Raw genomic sequence first — 18,605 nt, forward strand, 5'->3', positions numbered from 1 at the left:
TTTCAGCTGTCTATTTATCTTTTCTCATTAACACAAAATTTCTCCTGTAATCACTGATTGGAGTATGACGCCTTTATATCTTTCCCCTAAATTTAACACTTAAAATAATACATAATTTTTCATTCGGATTCTGATTAGTGCATTCTAAAGCTACACACTATATTTTAAAATAAGAAAAAATTATAAATATATAATATAATTAAAACAACAATCCATACCAATTAAATTCTATCATTAAAATTAATATTCATTTAAGTCTTGAGCATTTTACACATTCCTTTTCAAATAGGTATCATGCTTCTATGGGAACACTTATAAATTTTCCGTAGTTACTTCCACCCCATTTCACTTATATTTTAACACATGTAATTAAGATGTTCCCATTCCTTCTTAGTTCAATTCTCTCATATCTCATTTCATTTATTTTGTTCAAAAAAATAAGAAAATTTCACTGAATTACATTGAATATTTTATCCCATTTTATAATCATATGTTGTTCCAATTTTCTAACATTATTTCTAATAAAAATACAATACAATTTTATGTACCTTTGCAGAATCTTTTTTTCAGTTATATTTTTACCCATTATCTCTAAATAAATCCTGTTTCTTTACATCTTGTTTCAAACCTTTGTAGCTTCTCTTCCCTTCCTTCCTCCCTTGCTTCTCCACTCTACCCTTTTTACCCCCTTGTCTCTTGATCTCTACCCTCTTCTGTATCCCTCTTTTCTGTTGCTTTCTGACATTGTATCCACTTTTCACCTTATTTTTCCCTTTTTTGGTTGTTTTTTTTAAGTCTTAAATTCTCCATTCTCTTTCCCCCCTTTCCCCTTTCTTCTCCAAATAAAGTTGCTTGTTCATTAAAGATGACTTCTTCTTCATCCCAATCTTCTTGTTCTTGTAGTTTCTCATAAGTAGAAATCGCCATTTCTAAAAAATGAAAAACGGAGCCAAAAGAGCCTTTCCCTTCTTGTTCCTCTTCTTTATATTTTTTGAATTCCATTTTCAGTTCATGCACAAGTAATGCCATTGTAGAAAAAATTTTAAACAACCCAAATGTTTTTAATTATTCAAATAATAATTTCCGAAAGTCCCAAAGACACCAAGCAGTTCAAATACACACAGGCTGTTTCATTTAACACTTTTTTCCTTTTTTCACTTTCTCTTCCTGGGGTTGCAATTCAGTTACAAAGTTCCAATTAAAATGTATCTTTTAGAAGTCTTTTTACAATTTAGCTCTAGTCTTTTAAATTCCAAGCAGTCTCCTCCAGCCAAATCTTAATCTTAATTCTTTTCCTCTCCCTTCCCACTTACAGCAAAGAAAAAGTTTTTTCAGTGTTCAGAAATCTTTATTGTCCCCTTGGCTTTAATTTTCCAGTTTAATTACCTGCTGATGCCAAAGCGGGTTTTTCCAATTTCTCATTCATCTGCTGTCACCGTAAGGAAGGAGAGTGAGAAGAAACAAACTTTCCCTTTTCACTTTCATTCGCTGCTTCCAGATCTTTGGGAGCGATGTATCCTTTGCCAAAATTTAAATTCCAGGATATCTTGAATGTTGCTTCTCATCCCGGTCAACCGAAACTTTCACTTCTCAGCTTCCTCCTGCACATACTTTTCCGGATGAGTGCTTCTTTGTGGCGGCCATTTCTGACTGCCGCTCTTGCTGCTTTCGGAAAAGGGAGTTAAGCCAGCTGAGGAGGGGAGGTGCGACTCCCCTCGCCCCCTGCCGGGTCTCCCCTATCTTCAGTCACCTCTACGGGGTAACTATAGCCCCGAAGCCGGCTGGCCCAGGGCACTCCAGCGGCGAGCGCAAGCAGAAACCGCGCACGATCGCGGATTCCTGCTGCTGCCGAAGCCCTACAAACCGGAAGTCCGTGGTTTTATTTTTCTTAGGAGATAACATATTCTCCCTAAATATAAATATTTTATAGAAAGATTGGGAGAAAGATATTTATATATGTAGTAATTTTTAATGCAAGAAGTGTGATTTTAATCAGATTTTGTAAACTACAGAAAGAAATGACATTTCTTTCAAATAAATGTCAGGATAAAAATAGGATATACAGGTAGTCCTAGACTTACAACAGTTCATTTAGTGACCATTCAAAGTTACAACAATACTGAAAAAAGTGTATTATGATCATTCTTCACACTTTTGACTGTTGTTGCAATCTCTTGTTCATGTGATCAAAATTGAGATGCTTGGCAATTGATTCATATTGATGATTGCAATGCCCATGTGATTTCTTTTGCAATCTTCTGATAAGCAAAGTCAATTCACATAACATCTGTCTCACTTAGTAACAGAAATGTTGGGCTCAATTGTCATTGTAAGTTTAGGATTACCTGTACAGAATATACAGAAATTGTTTCCAGCAATATTATTTTGTTATATAGTCTACACCAGAATGTGTATCATTTAGCTTTCTCAGATAAATGTAACATAAAGATGTTTGAAATAATTCCAATATAAACACATACTTAAGAAAGTTCAACAGTGTAAGAGAAAAGGGGGTGGGATGGAGTGGAATGAGACAGTAATTAAAGATAGTTCTTTATACATGAGAGTAAATTCAGGTGATGCTTCTGTGATATTGGTTTATATGGCAAAAATTTAAAAGCTCTTTTAAGTGATGCTTATACCGGTATTTAACATTCTGAAAAATAAAGATTTTATTAAGCAAAAGGTAAGGGTGATTTTTATTTCAACATTGACTTTGGTAATGAGAAGCTGTTGAAATATTTTTTCAGAGTCTTATTATCACATGTATTTATAAAAACAAACAGCAATTGGCTAAAGGTTAATTTCTTAGAGGAGCAGGTTAAGGAATGATTATATATTTCCTTATATGGATCTTTAATATCTGCTAAATATGAATTTAATAAATCAAATATGAACTTAATCCTTATAAAGGATTTTTATTAGATTACATTGCATATTTATTAGATGTTAAAAAAGGGACAGAACTCTTAGGCGTTTAGACTCAAAATAAGCAATAAAATATACTATCATTTGAGACACAAATGTGAAAGTATATACAATTCTAGATTATTTAGTCAACAATTTATTGCATTTTTTAAATATTTTGTAGTTCTACTCCATCAGTAGGAGATGATATAGTTTATTTTATGGAAAGATTGCTACATTTAGGGGTCAGAACAATAATCTTTTTCTGTGTGCTTCATTGTTGTTGTTGCGAAGTTGCGTCCAACCCATCGCGACCCCATGGACAACATTCCTCCAGGCCTTCCTGTCCTCTACAATACTCTGGAGTCCATTTAAGCTCATGCTGACTGCTTTAGTGACTCCATCCAGCCACCTCATTCTCTGCTATCCTCTTCTTCTATTGCGCTCAATCTTTCCCAGCATTAGGCTCTTTTCCAGTGAGTCCTTCTCATTAGGTGGCCAAAGTATTTGAGCTTCATCTTCAGGATCTGGCCTTCTAAAGAGCAGTTAGCGTTGATTTCCTCTAGGACTGACCAGTTTGATCGCCTTGCAGTCCAAGGGAAATTGTAACTATAATTAAATTTATGAGGTTGGGAAAGATGCCTGGTTTTGATAATGATGAAATCGGTACAAATATATCTTGCTCTTTTATCTCCTGTTTTATTGGATGTATAAAATAAATGTATTTTATTGCTAAAGTTTTTTCAAACTGATTCTTCCTAACTTTCATTTCCTAATGTTGATTTTGAAACATTTAGGTTTTTATTATTTTTGGAAGTATATGTGTTGTATTTTAAAAACATGTCAGATAGAATGATTTATTATCTTAGAGCAAACTATCCAGTTTATCTTTAATTACTGTCTCATTCCACTCCATCCCACCCCTTTTTCTCTTACACTGTTGAACTTTCTTAAGTATAAGTGTTTATATTGGAATTATTTCAAACATCTTTATGTTACATTTATCTGAGAAAGCTAAATGATACACATTCTGCTGTAGACTACCGTATTTGCCGGGCGTATAAGACGACTGGGCGTATAAGGCGACCCCCAATATTTCTACTCAAAATATAGAGTTTGTTATATACTCGCCGTATAAGACTACCCCCTCTTCCGCACACCTTCCACATACCAAATAAAAGGTAAAAAGAACATCAGATTTGATTTCAACATGTTAATTTATATTCAAATGCTTATGACATGCAGGAAAACTCACAAGGCTGTGAAAGTATGCCAAATAATAGAACATAAATAATTTTCCGATTCATCCCTTCTTCTCTTCCACCCCAACCTCTGTTTCGCTTAAAGAAAAGCCCCATTCTGCTTTTGTTCTGACGGGGCTTTGTTCGCTGACCTACCCCCCCCCCCCCCCCCCCCCTGCTCCAGGACTCGAAAGGGTCCAGATCCTTTCTTACCTCTCCCGCCGCCACCAGCGCCTCCGGGATTCTGGCAGCCCCAGAGGCGGGGCGCGCCCTCCCACAGCCCACAAACAAGCCACGGGTCAAGCCCTCCCCGGCTCCCCCCCCCTCCGCGCGGTGCGGGACCCCTGCGCAGGCCCGCGCTCACCGACAGCCCCTCTGACGCGCTCTTTACGAGGACCTTGCCCGGCCTGCCTCGGGGCGCCTCCTCCCAACAAGGCGAAGATTATTGGGCGGCCCCCCTTGGGCATTTTTTGGGCAAAGTCTCCGCCCAATATTTTTTGAATGCAAATGCCTATTACAGAAGATGCTTGCTAGATACATTCTGAGATAATTTTTAAAAATAGGTTATTGGAAAAAGAGTAGAAGTTTAACATGATTTTATACATTGCAAAAACTAAAGATAATAATAAAGTGACTTTAGCTGATCTTGAGAAGCTAAGCAGTTTGGTGTTGTTTAGTTCTTGAAAGAAAAGCTACCAGAAAGCCTTTGGAAAGGTTGGAAAAAAACAAAGAAAATCACTATGGAAAAAGTATGCACTGCTGCCAAGAAAACTATATAGATTATCCACAAAATTGCCAGGAGCCTCAAAGGAACTTTTATTTTAAGCAGCAGATAATACAATATCCAATCTTACCAAGCTGAGAACTTCTTGGCTAAATTTTTCTTTGCTTGTATAAATATAAACGGTGCCCCACACATGAAATTACAATCCTGAAGCATATTGTACTTGATTTGGGCCTCTTGAATAGAACTGCAATATTGAAATAATTATTTAAAAAATTGATTTTCAGACTCAAGAACAAGTTTTCTTTAAAATGCTAGTATTGGAAAGGACAAATTTGAACTTCTGTATCAGATATATTTCACATTTCTTTAGTTTTTGATTATTATTTTTTGCGGGGCTGTTCTAGTGCCAAGGATGATCTTGATCTTGATGCCCTTGCTGCTGAAATAGAGGGTGCAGGTGCTGCCAAGGAACAAGAGCCTCAAAAATCTAAAGGCAAGAAGAAAAAAGAAAAGAAAAAACAAGACTATGAGTAAGTACAAAATTTGTCCTTCATAAAATAGAATATACAGAATAACAGAGTTGGAAGGGACCTTGGAGGTCTTCTAGTCCAACCCCTTGCTTAGGCAGGAGTTGTCATACAAATTATATTAGATGCATGAAATCAGACTTTGTGAATATCCTTGTAGCATGCTTTGAAGATGTGGGATAAAAAGCTATATTTGGAGAAGGCTTGTACAAGTGCATTTAATGATGACTGAAAGAATTGTGATAGGGATGATAGAGACCAAATCTACTTTTTCATCCCTGTAGTTTTATTGGCAGTTGCAGAAATGTTTTGGTAGCATCTTACTGAGTTGTTCAGCCAAGGCAAAGTGCCTTGTCTTCCCTATTCATCTGTGTGCCGTTGGCTATGATTTCCCCTTTAGTTTCACTGCCCAACTATTATATGAGAAACAGAACTTGCGCACTGCTCTAATTTTCTTCTTAAATGGTTTTCCAGATGAAGGAACATGAGAATGCCAATCTCATAGAAACATTAACTTGCTGTATGTTTATATAGTACATTTAAGTTTTGAAAATAAATTATGGTAGGGTATATATTGTAGAGTTTACCCTCTTCTATATCTCCCCTTCCCTTAAAATGTTTTGAGAAGTTTCAAAAAGATGAAAGGGAAGGAATGTTATGATTTAGACTGCTGAGCAGCACTACTTTAAACACCATTTGTCTGAAATGATATAGGGTCATCTGCTTGAGTAGAGGGTTAGACCAGAGGACCTCTAAGGTCCCTCTCAACTCTTATTCTGTTATCAGACTCATCCAATGATTGACTTCTGTTTCCTTAGTTTTCTTAGTATATAAACAGGATCTAAATAATATAATTCTTATTGCAGTGAAGATGATATCCTGAAAGAGTTGGAAGAGCTGTCTCTAGAAACACAAGGTGGGAGAGTTGAAAAAGAACCAGTTGTAGCAAAGGTAAAAATCCTGCAAAACTGGTGCTCAAAGTTTTAAAACGTTGTATATCTTTTGTGTCAGATTAATTCACCTGGAAACACTATAATAATTGAACACTGAAATTTACCCACCTCTCTGGAAAGTGGTGTGGAAAGTTGTGAACAAAATATATTTAAAGCACTTGACCAGATTGCTCAAAAGGCTTTTTTTTTTGTAAAAAAACAAAAACAAAACTGTTGACAGTTCATGCATATCAGTGGTGGGATTCAAATATTGTTGCCACTGGTTCGGTGGGCGTGGCTTGGTGGAAGCGCTTTGCACATGTGCACACACTTTGTGTGTGTGCGTGCACCAAACGTGCACTTTGCACAGGCAGAAGAGGTGTTCTAACTCACCTCCTGCAAACCTGCACGATCCCAGTTGCTTCAGCAGCTGCCACGCAGCACTCTTCTGTGCCGCGCAAAGCAGCTGCGCTTCAAATTCATCGGATAAAGGTGAGTATGGGAGCCCAGGCGGGCGGGTGGGCCCAATATCAGAGCCATTAGAGCAGCGGAGAGAATCGGTTCAGTCTCCGCTGCTCATCGCTCCTACCGGCTCTCCAGAACCAGGCAGAACCGGGCGAATACCGCCAATGATACATATCAACATTCCATTGTTCTAAGTTATTTGTAATTTGTCCCTTCAATATTGCATAATTCTTTCCCACACATAAAACAATCCACATCAATTTTTTAAAATAAATTTAACGTATCAGAAATATAGCAAAGTAGAATGTATACATCCTTAACCAATAGCGCTCAGTCTAAAATAATGCTGACAATCGCATAAACTTATAATCTGGCAGTGGTAGGAAAAGCCAATAGCTTCATGTTCCCATGTCTAAACTGCATCACAAGAAGCCTGGTGATTGCATCCATCTTTAAACTTTCTTTGACATATCCCGTATAGACAAAATAGATTTCTGCATTGAATTACTCCATTTTAAGTAGAGAAGAAAATCATATGATAATGCAGGAAATTAAACCCAGTTTTCCCAAAAAGTGGTGCAGCGCATACAATGAAAATCTTAATGGTTATGTATGTCAGAGAAAATTAATACCTTATAGAAGTGATGCAATCAGTATGACTGAATAAGATGTTTTAAATATAAATGCAAGATTAATTTATATTTTATTTCAATCCCATTAGCTTTAATCCTGAAGGAATGTCCATTTATTTCATTTGTATCCAAACAAAATGTTTAAATTCACCAGAGGGAAAGTTTGCTTACAGTCCATACAAAAGTATCAGAGTACAACCTAAATCTCAATTCCCTTTATTTGTCAAAACCAATATTGGTGCAAATTTTGATATTATAGTTATATTTTAACTTAACTATATTAGGAAAGGAAGTATTTGGCTATTGATCTTTGAACTATAATGAATCATCTGCATTTACTTTGCTTTCCACAAAGCTCTGAAGCTTTGTGTTGCTTTGATTTCCAGTGAATTATTGATGATGAAGTTGGATGAATTCATTTGAAGGTGCTAATGAAACTTGTCTTAGGATTATGGGAATAATTGAGTATGTCAATTAATTGTTTAGCATTTAATGGCATCCTTATTACATTCTTTATCCCCTTTTATGCCTGCAAAATTGGAGCCCTGTCAGAGTTTGGTACCAGTGCCAGTTTGCCAGAGAGTGCAGGAGTCCTGTATGGAGCTTTAGGTGTTCAATTCCTGAGAAGTAGTTCTGGGTATGCATTGCCTGGCTAGTGCAAATATGGCCCCCTGAAGGAGGGAGCTCAGCCACATCCCCTGTCTTGTTGTTTAATTTTTTGGGGTAGCTCTTGTCTATGCTCATGCTCAGCAATTGTACCTAATCATGCCTCAGGAATGCAGGGCTGGGAAAAAAAAAAACCTACCCCAGATCTTATCCATGCTGACTCTCCTGAAAGAGATGGGCTACCGTTGCTGGAAGGAGCCAAGAAATGCCCTGAGGAACAGGTTATCGGCTTGAGAGGCTTGAGCCAAGGGAGATGTGCCAAGCAAAAAAAAGGACCAGGAAGAAGGCTCCTGTTGACAAAGGTGCCCTAAGTTGACTGGGCAACTCTTTTCTGAGGGGGCTTGGAGCTGTACAGGTTGTAGGACTGACAGGAGACAAGTGGTTGCTCTGCAGAATTGTTCCCAAGGCTAGCAGTGGTGGTAGAATTCAGTGCAATCAAGGGCACCTGTGAGAAGGGGGAGAAGAGGGTGAAGCAGGAAGATGCCAAATGATATTGCAAAGCAGGGCTCTATGCTGCCATTCACCTTCTCAGGCAGCCATTTCCTGCCAACATTTGAAAGCCTATCCAGGGAAGCTGTTATCTTCCAGATTATCACCAAAAGAAACCTGGCAGCCAGAGAAAGAGGGATACAACAATGTAGCTGCTGGCTTACCCAGTTAGTTTGGTCCAAGTTCTGACAGCTGTCCAGCTTTGCTTGGAAGAGTTGCAAACGTAAGAATTTTTTACAAGTCTTAGGTGTCAGTGCTTTCTTCTATAATACTTGCCTCAGAGTGTTGCTGCCCATCTCTGCCCACCACCCTGTCCAAAGACTCCTGAGACTATTTCCACATCTTGCTGCTTGCTATTGGCCTAGAGGTCAGCACTGTTCACATTCTTCCCTGTGTCTTTCCAGCCATGCAATCTGTGTGGCTTCCTGCTTCCCTCATAGGGCAACTACCTCAAGTGTCTTCCTGACCTGCTGTGTTCCATCCTGACCGCAGGCCATCCGCCCTTCAACGCTGCTGCCACTGGCTTTAGACCAGGGCTGTCCAACCTTGGCCCCTTGAAGCCTGGCGGACTTCAACTCCCAGAATTCCCCAGCCAGCAAAGCTGGCTGGGGAATTCTGGGAGTTGAAGTCCGCCAGGCTTCAAGGGGCCAAGGTTGGACAGCCCTGCTTTAGACCCAATTCTATAATTCTTCTGCCTGCCTCTTTTTCCACCCCTGTTTAACTCATGGACTTAACTCGTGCTTTGCTGCTCTCTCCCCACATCCTTCCTACAGACACTTTCCTTATACCAACTGTACGTTCTGTTGTTGTTATGATCTTGGGCTTGGCTCTACAAAGTGAACGACTGCTTGCCCTCATTCCCTTTGAGGACTGCTAAGGTCTTCCTGCCCCACCCCATCTAACCCTGATTCTGCTGCTGATGGGTTTAATTTAGCCCTCCCCCCTCCCTCCCTCCCTCCCTCTGCAGCTACAGTCCCTTCTCACAAATATGAACTTAATCAGGTGTGTTATTGAAACTGAATTTTTATCATGCTGTACAAGAAAACAGTACCAGGAAAAGGAAGAGTAGTCTAATAATCTTACTAATTTAAGACTTAACAAATTATATTCCAAAGAAATATCCTTTCAGGAACAATTGAATAAAGTCCAGACAGAAAAAAGTTCACATATGCAGTGCTGTGCTTGAAGGTTCCTTTGCCACATGAAAAAAAAAAACCTTACATATACAAGATCTTCAGCAAAAAGCACTATTTATTGTATAACTTCGCTACACTTTTTGAACAAGGTTTTATTTTATGTACCATCTGAAGCATTTGTTCAGATTTCTTTTGCCACCGTTCCCAACCAAATAGAGGGAGATATATTTCTGAGAGGTGTTTTGTTTGTTAATGTTTAATAGTCAGAGAATGTAGTGATCACAAACCATATGTACAGGTTTCTATTATTATTTACAATGTATGATATTAAAATATTTTATCAGGTAGAGAATGAAAATGAAGAATTTGTCATGTCAAAACAAGATAAAAAGAAGAAAGGCAAGAATAAAAAGGCTAGCTTAGAGGAGGAAGATGGCAGTGAAGAAATGGAAGACAAAGAAAAAAAATCTAAAAAGTCCCTCAAACCCAAGAAAGAACTACTCTCCGAGAGTGATGATGATTATTATTTTGATTTGAAAAAAACGAAAGGAAAAGTTCAGAAATCGGGTAATAAACACGAATTTTCTGAAGAAGATGAAACTGGCATTGTGAAGAAGAGCAAAGAGTTGGCTCATCCTGTGTCCTCTGGTGAGAGTGAAGATGAATTGGATGAAGGCTCACGGGCAAAAAAGGGGCAGAAGAAAAATCAGAAGGTAAAATTAGTGGCTGAGACCGAAAGCGGTGATGACATGGATGACTCTTCATTTAAAATAAAAACTGTGGCTCAGAAGAAGGCAGAAAAAAAAGAACGAGAAAAGAAAAAACGGGAAGAGGAGAAGGCTAAACTAAGGAAACAGAAGGAAAAGGAAGACTTGGAAGCTAATAAAGAACAGGCAAAGCTGAAGAAGACTGACGAAGGAACTGCCTCAGCTCAGCTGTCAACATCTGCCACTGTGGAAAAGGGAGAGACCCCAGAAGCAGCAGAAGGTTAGTAACATTTGGGAAATATGTGAGAAATAGATCTTTCTTTTTATTTTTATACTTGGTTTCTCAACAAAAGTAAGGAGTGAGACTATTGAAGTGTTTTTCTCTAATCTTGTAATATGCCAAGAAATGTTAATCTATAAAGATCAGTCTTTATAGCATCTATCCTGAAATCTTTTCACATTTGACTTATCAGCAAATGATACCACTCTGACTTTATATGTTCATTCAGAAATTGGGTTTGCTTGTGAAAGACATATTTAGGAAGAAGAGGATTTATACTTAATTTTTGATTATTAAGAATTTTGTAGGTTTCAGTTTATAACCTAATGAATGGAACTGATGATAATATTCTTGACTCCTTTTTTCTTTAAGCTTATTCTGTGGTTAACATTAATTGAATGCTGCCTAGTTATTCATGTTGCTGATTTGATAGTTTATTTAAAATTACCTAAAGCAAATGCTTTTTCTTTTCATATAATAAGGTATATAAGAAGGACTCTTCATAAAAAGTGGCTCCCCTCAAGTGGCTTTTCATGCTTGACAGTTTTGAAAGTTATCATGAGTAAAATGTGGGAGAGAAAAAAATACCAAGAGTTTAAGCATGTCTAATTTTCGTTACTTTTTAAGTTCTTCTTATACATAATTATCCTTTGTGCTTCAACAATTAACTTTCCTTTTTAGTCAATGATAATGAAGGTGAGAAGAAGAAAAAGGATAAAGATAAAAAGAAAAAGAAAGGAGAGAAAGATGAAAAGGAAAAAGAGAAAAAAAAAGGTCCCAGTAAGGCCACAGTTAAAGCAATGCAAGAAGCCTTGGCTAAACTGAAAGAAGAGGAAGAAAGAGCAAAGAGAGAAGAGGAGGAACGTATTAGACAACTTGAAGAGCTAGAAGCCAAACGCAAAGAAGAGGTATTACAACTTTTCCTATAGATTGAGAATAAATAGATTTGTCTCTAGTGTATATGTTTTTAGCTTTGAAAGGCAAAGATACTCAGAATCCCTTGCCATGTCATTTTTTTTTCTGTATTGAAAATCATTAAGCTACGGATATAACTAATCCTGATTTTTATTTGTTATTGAATTACATTGTATTTGTAATGCAATGCTATATACATTTATTTAGAGGGAAATCTAAACAAGACTCCCAACTGAATGTGTGCAGCATTGCAACCTTATCATTTTTGCATGCCAAGTTCCAGCCCTGTGCACTGGAAGTCATAAAGAGGCTAAAACTTGATTTTTGTAGGAACGCTTGGAACAAGAAAAAAAGGAAAGGAAAAAACAAAAAGAAAAGGAGAGAAAAGAACGTTTGAAGAAGGAAGGAAAGCTTCTAACCAAATCTCAAAGGGAATCCAAAGCCAGGGCAGAGGTCACTCTTAAGTTGCTGCAAGCACAGGGTAAGGATTGCTCTTTATAATAATTTTCTAATTTTTGTCCTGTTTAGGATAAAATATTATACATACTTCATTAGAGTATGATTGTTAGGATAGCACGGGGACATTTTAACAGAAAAGTTGTGGTTTTGCAATTCTTATTTGTATTTGTGTAAAGTATTAACTTAAAATACCACAATTTTATGCTTGTACTTCAGAATAGTCTCCAATTAAGTGAAAATTTATTACTGACAAAATCTGCTTAAGATCAAGTGGTACAATTGTAAATGAGTGTCTGCTGTCTGCTGTCATGTTTAAACCATCCTATTTTAATAAGCCAAAGTACAAATGAGGTCTGCGCTTCTGTGTGCAGCTTTTTGTTGCTATTCAGGTCATCTTTTTTTCAGCACTACTTCACTTAACATACAGATTAGAAATTTTTTGTTATTAACAAAATGTTTTCAGTATATGTTTCACTGAATGTAAACTGTAAATACTAATATTTATTATTCAATAATAGAATACCAGTGTAAAATCATATCACTAGCAGATTAACTGATCCATATTAAAAGTCCTAAGTTTCAATCTAGACACACTGTCAAGATATTTGTCCTCAAATTTTATCCTATCTTGTTAATTTCCAAATTCAGTCACTTGTCATCAAATGTTTATGTGAAGATTTTTTTTGTTTAATGTGCAGGTGTGGAGGTGCCATCCAAAGATTCAGTACCAAAAAAAAGACCCATATATGAAGACAAAAAGAAAAAAAAGCAACAGCAGCAAGAAAGCAGAGAAGGTGATAATGTTGTTTATGGATAACTGTAAACACAGAAACAGGTTAAAAATCAAGAAAAGATTAAATCATTTCAATCACTGTGTGCTTCGAAGTATCTCCTTTGCTCTATATAGATGTATGGAGCACAGGATAGTCTTCAGTGGGTTGTGCTGTCCAGTGAAAGGTCCATTGGCAGAATCTCTTTTGTGATTTAAAGTGTTTTAAGCACAGGAGATGTCCTGCTGTGAATTCCTGCACCAGGTGGGGGGACTGAACTAGATAATCTCCAAGGTCTCTTCCATCCCACCCTTATTGTTCTATGGTTCTATACATTTTTGACTGACTTCTAAAATATTATTGCAAGAATCTGAGATGTTCCAAATTGGTTTGTACAAAGTGATGGTTCATTCCTTCTCTGCTATCATATTAGATCAGGGGTGTCAAACTGGTGGCCTGCGGGCCGGATGCGTCGTGTAGGTCACTCCTACCCCAGCTCTGCAGATGGGGAAAACATTGTGAAATGTCACGTGACGGCAACATGACACAGCAAGTTTGACACCCATGTATTAGATAAATGGAAAAGAAAAAGATATGATCATTAAAGGTTAGAGATTCTTTGTTTACTATGTGCTTGTATCAAAATAAATGGAATTTCACAGGATAATGAATGTAATTTAGCCATGCAGAAAAAGCATGGAAGAGTTCTATGCCTTTTAAAAAAGATTGATTAATTTGGTGTAGAATAATGTTTCTGATTTATAGCTTGAATTGACATAATGATTTATATTCATAATAATTAAGATGCAATTTCTTTGTTATTTGGGTTATTAAAAGTTTTATGAATCTATAGGTATTTTATATTTATTTTCATTGTTGCATCCTGCATTGGCCATTAATGCATAAAGTAGTTGATCAAGTAGATATATCATTACTGCAGAGACCATAGGAATTATAATTTACTGTGCCTACAGTGTAGGGAAGTCTGCAGTAAATAGTGGACCATCTGTCAAACAGACTTCCCTTACAGGTTGTGGTTATTTGGTAGCCTAGAAGCATAAATATTGTAAGCTAATTGAAGAATGTAATGTAGGTAAGGTTGTAGGAGCTGTGTTCTTGAACAATGACAGGAATTTAAAATAGTCATAACTAATAATTTTAAATGGCATTTTAGATATTACAGAATTGGCATCCCCAGTGGAAGAAGCTGCAGAAATAGTTGTACCTGAACAAGAGGAGATTAATCTTCAAGCTGAACCAGGTAGTTCTAAATTGGGCATTCAGTATTTCATTATATCATAATCAGCTCTTTGAGGAACCCTCATTTAATTTCCTTAAATTAATCTGTGTGTGAGACTCTATGACTCTTATGATATTTGTGAAAAATGTTCAAATGTTTATTTTCAGGCAGTAAGAAATGAGTTTAATGCCTAGTAAGCTATGAAGTAAACTTTGTTACTAGAAAATCTATTATTGTTTAGTTTCAGAAGAAAAAGAGGAAGAACCTGAAGATGGAGGATTAGATGACTGGGAAGCTATGGCCAGTGATGAAGAAAGAGAAAAAGGTAAATTTTTGAAAAAAGAACAAAATATTACATGGCATGTGAGACTTTGGTTTTCATTAAAGCCTTGGGTTTAGTAAGAGAAAGTAAGCAAGCGTATTTAAAACTGAATATATATTTTAAACTGCAATGCAGATTGCTTTACTTTGTTTATGTGTGGCTTATTTTTCTGTTAATATTTAGCTGTTCAATAATTTTAAAAAAATTTCTAGCTGTCTAACTGGGTGAGAAGGGCTAGTGATAACATTGTTAGAAGGGCCACATTTCTGTTCTCAACAAAATCTTCTGTAATGGGAACAACCAATAAGAGAACAAGCTATTGCTTGACTTTTTGATGCACTGTTGCTCCTTTGCATTTGTGGCTGGTCATGGGAATGAGTCTGCGGCATATCTATTACATATTTTATATACTACAAACCTCTAAAGAATTCTCAGCGATATGCAGTATTACCTATAAATACCTGGGCAAAGCAGAGTTGGGTGAGCCAAATTAGAATCATATTAAGTAACTTTTGTATTTCTTCATCAGAGAGAAAAACTGTCCATATTGAAGTCAAAGAACAAAACGAAGATGATGAAGATGAGGATGAAGATGAAGATGATATGGAAGAGAGTGAAGAGTATGAAGAAGGAGAAAGTGAAGGAAGTGAAGAAGAGAAAACCTCAGATGAAAAGGAATTAAACCCACAAGCTGCTGCAAAACACTCTGTAGAAAAAAAGCTAAACAAAGAAATAAGTTCAGATTCAGAGTCTGATTCGGATGATGATCGCACTAAAGAAGAACGTTCATATGACAAAGCTAAACGTCGAATTGAGGTATTTAGTTAAACATTTTCACAAACAGTTTTTTTGCCTTTTCCCCATGGACTGGAGAGAGCTCTGAATTTTAGCCAGAATTATTCCCTTTTGATACAGAATTATGGCATGTAACTAAATATAAATATATGCTTATGATGCCAACTAGCCTAAAACTTCAGGTTTATTTTAAAAAGAAAACTAATAAACACTGGGGATATTGCATTGATCTTGAAAATATTTAAATCCTCAAATCTGACTTATTTGCATTTCACTTTGTTTAATGGGGGAGTAAAACTTACTCTCATTTTTTTAATTTTAGAAACGTCGAATTGAAAATAATAAAAATGCAAATATTGAGAAACTACGAGCACCTGTTATCTGTGTGCTGGGGCATGTAGACACAGGAAAAACAAAAATCCTAGATAAGGTAAGCACAGGTATAGCACTAGCTAGCAAACAAACTGTTGGCTTTTACTTGAACTGAACACTTGTAGTTGAGAACTGTTTTATACTATATCATAATAACTATGGTATATTTCATATAGCTTCGTCATACTCATGTGCAAGACAGTGAGGCAGGTGGCATCACTCAGCAGATTGGGGCAACTAATGTTCCTCTTGAAGCCATTAATGAACAAGCAAAGATGGTGAAAACTGTAAGTAGGAGCCCTTCAGCCCTTTAAGTGCATTCCACATAATAGTATGAATTTGGCCTATGATCATTATCAGTGTTGACAGTGGATAATTTTAGGTTTCTGTTTATTTGTTCCATGTTCAGAGGACTATTTTGGTTGACCTGAAATATTCTGCATTTGCATGAATACATAGAATTGAATTACTTATCTTATGGAGGTTTTTATGTCTATGTTCATTTGTAATTTTGCAAATGCCAACAGAGATGGAGCTCACAATAAAAGCATATCTTAACCTACGATCTTAAAAAGACTTACATCTAATAAGTGAAAGTTATTCAATTGTTAACTTATATATTAATAGTTAAAATATTAATGTACCTTCAAACAGGATTGAGATTTGTAATAAATGTCATCAAGCATGAAACTTATAAAAATTTGGTTTGCCTAAATATCAAGTTAATTAATATTTTGCAATAATAGTTTGACAAAGAAACAGTCAAGATTCCAGGAATGCTTATCATTGATACTCCAGGACACGAGTCTTTTAGGTAAGATTACTTATATCATTTTGGGGTTACATTTTGTAATATATAATGTTAAAAACAGTTGCAGAGACAGAAATTATTTATATATTTTAAGTGGTATGCTGTCTTGTACCTGTATTATATGTGGACTGATCAATATTACAATCGTTCTCCAACAGTCAACTTTTCTTCCTCTCAAGTTTTTAAGTCTCCGCTAATCCAGTGACAAATTCATGTCAGAATCAGCAACTAATCCAAAGGCAGAATCTTCCTAATTCTTTCTTTGTTACCATGTTTCAATTTTTCAAAGTTCTTGCTTTATTGTATCAATTTCCATGCAATTTCAAGAAACGAGTTTTTTAAAAGAAAAATAAGTTGAGTTTAACTGAGATGGCACTCTTTATTATGCTAAGTCTTCACCCCCTCTTTTCTTTTTTCTTCTCTATTATTCAGAGCTTTTTAAACCACAATTTTCCAACAAGAAAAAGATCAAATCCAGTTGATATTAAATTTCCTCTTTAACAGTCTATAGTTCAGCTTTATTAGTGCCAATATAAACTCAAAGTATACTTATCCAAGTTGATTATATAGTTCCTTCTCCAGCTTCTACCTTTTGCAGTTTCGAAGCCCCGATGCTATCAAAAGCAATTCACACCTTTTTTTCTTTCTTTCTCTTCGCCGCTTAGATCCTTTCTTAAAGATTCTTTGAAATGTTAATCCTGGGGGGTATCTTCTATTTGATTATATCGTCCCGTTCCTCCTGCTGTTAGCTTCTTTCTCTCTCTCCTGCACAATCTTATTCCAGTCTAATCTTCCCCTTCAGGGTGGCCATTTTAGACCACCGCTTCAGGCATCTTCGGGAGGGAGCAATTGCCAAGCCGGGGAGGGGATTTGGACTCCCCTCTACCCAGCTGATGGTCTCCCCTTCCTCCGCCACCCCTATGAGGTAGCTTCTGCTCTCCGACGCTGAAGTACGAACCAAAGCCATGCACGATCGCGGTCAGCGGTCCGTCTTTGAGGAAGCTCAAAACAGGAAGATACTATTTGGATTAAATTACGAATCAGAAAGTTGTAAAATGGCGATTTCTCTTCTGGCATTAAAAATAGAACTCAGAAAAATGAAAGACACACTGCAAGAACGAGGTGAATCGCTGGGTTTTGCTTTAAAATTTATTGAAAATGTGGCAGCAGAATATGAACAACAAAGACAAAAGGCAGAAGAGGAGGTGGAGCAAATCATAGAAGAGACCATCTTTAGTGATCATCGAGAAACAAGAACTCTTGAAAGAAAGAAGAAAAGAGTTGGAAATAAATCCAGGAGATTTAAGAAATTAAATAAAAAGGGGAATATCCGAAAAATTAAAAAAGGGAAAAAGAGCCAGCAGAAATTCAAAGGGTGAAAGGAAGCTATAAATAGAGAGAGGGATAAAAACTGGAGTGAAAGAACAAAGGAGAAAAGACAGGGGGAAAGAAGGGACAAGAAACAGGATTTGGAAATAAAGAAATATGGGAATTGTAAAAAAATGGGGAAATCCTTAATTGGACACAGAAATAATGGGTGATTATATAGAAAGGGGATTCTGCAAGGTATTAGGGGTAATATAAATAAATTTATAGTTACGAAATAGGGACCTACAGACTGACGATGGAAAAACAGAATTGTTATTTTTTGGGATAATGGAATCTAATGCTCTTCCTCTTTATGTAGAGACATAATTGTAACAAATAATGGAATAAATATATTAGATATATTGAAATATTTTTAAGATTGTAATGTTGGCTTTTTTTGGTTTAAATATGAATGGAATAATTAATGGAATATATGTATTAAATATATGGAAATAAATGAAATGATATAGGAGGAGAGCTGAAATGAAATTAACTTTAGGGCTTAGGATTGTTTTACTGTTTGAATGAGTAGATTAATATGTCCTTTTGGGGGGGGGAAATTTAATGAAATTTAAAAAGAAAAATCATGCAGAATTTGATTTATATATGCTATGTAGTTTTAAAGGGATTATTAAATTTAATGTTTTAGGTAATAATGTTAAATGTTTTAACGAGATGTAAAAGTGGTGAAAATAAATGAATTTATAACTTAGAGGTGGCACACTTATATTGAGATTTCAGGGGGAAACCAATTTATAGAAGTGTCTTTTTTAATTAGAATTTAAGATTAAATATACAAATGTGACAGTTAAAAGTACTAAAGTATAATGATTATGAAGTTATA

General features: G+C 36.2%; 1 protein-coding gene across 1 annotated transcript in view; it reads left to right on the forward strand.

Moving 5' to 3' along the window:
- EIF5B (eukaryotic translation initiation factor 5B) overlaps positions 1-18,605 on the forward strand; it is a 32,070-nt gene that overhangs the window by 2,675 nt on the left and 10,790 nt on the right. Inside the window, exons 2-13 of the mRNA XM_087967143.1 lie at positions 5,280-5,405; positions 6,269-6,353; positions 10,067-10,709; positions 11,391-11,617; positions 11,955-12,105; positions 12,782-12,877; positions 14,028-14,114; positions 14,335-14,418; positions 14,945-15,231; positions 15,533-15,640; positions 15,759-15,869; positions 16,329-16,396. Of these exons, the coding sequence (XP_087823269.1) occupies positions 5,280-5,405; positions 6,269-6,353; positions 10,067-10,709; positions 11,391-11,617; positions 11,955-12,105; positions 12,782-12,877; positions 14,028-14,114; positions 14,335-14,418; positions 14,945-15,231; positions 15,533-15,640; positions 15,759-15,869; positions 16,329-16,396 (2,073 nt within the window). The remainder of the gene's footprint in view (positions 1-5,279; positions 5,406-6,268; positions 6,354-10,066; positions 10,710-11,390; positions 11,618-11,954; positions 12,106-12,781; positions 12,878-14,027; positions 14,115-14,334; positions 14,419-14,944; positions 15,232-15,532; positions 15,641-15,758; positions 15,870-16,328; positions 16,397-18,605) is intronic.

This window comes from Notechis scutatus, chromosome 5, assembly GCF_049901735.1.
Source record: "Notechis scutatus isolate UNSWTSFEM ecotype Mainland chromosome 5, rNotScu1.2, whole genome shotgun sequence".
NCBI classification, from domain to species: Eukaryota; Metazoa; Chordata; class Lepidosauria; order Squamata; family Elapidae; genus Notechis; species Notechis scutatus.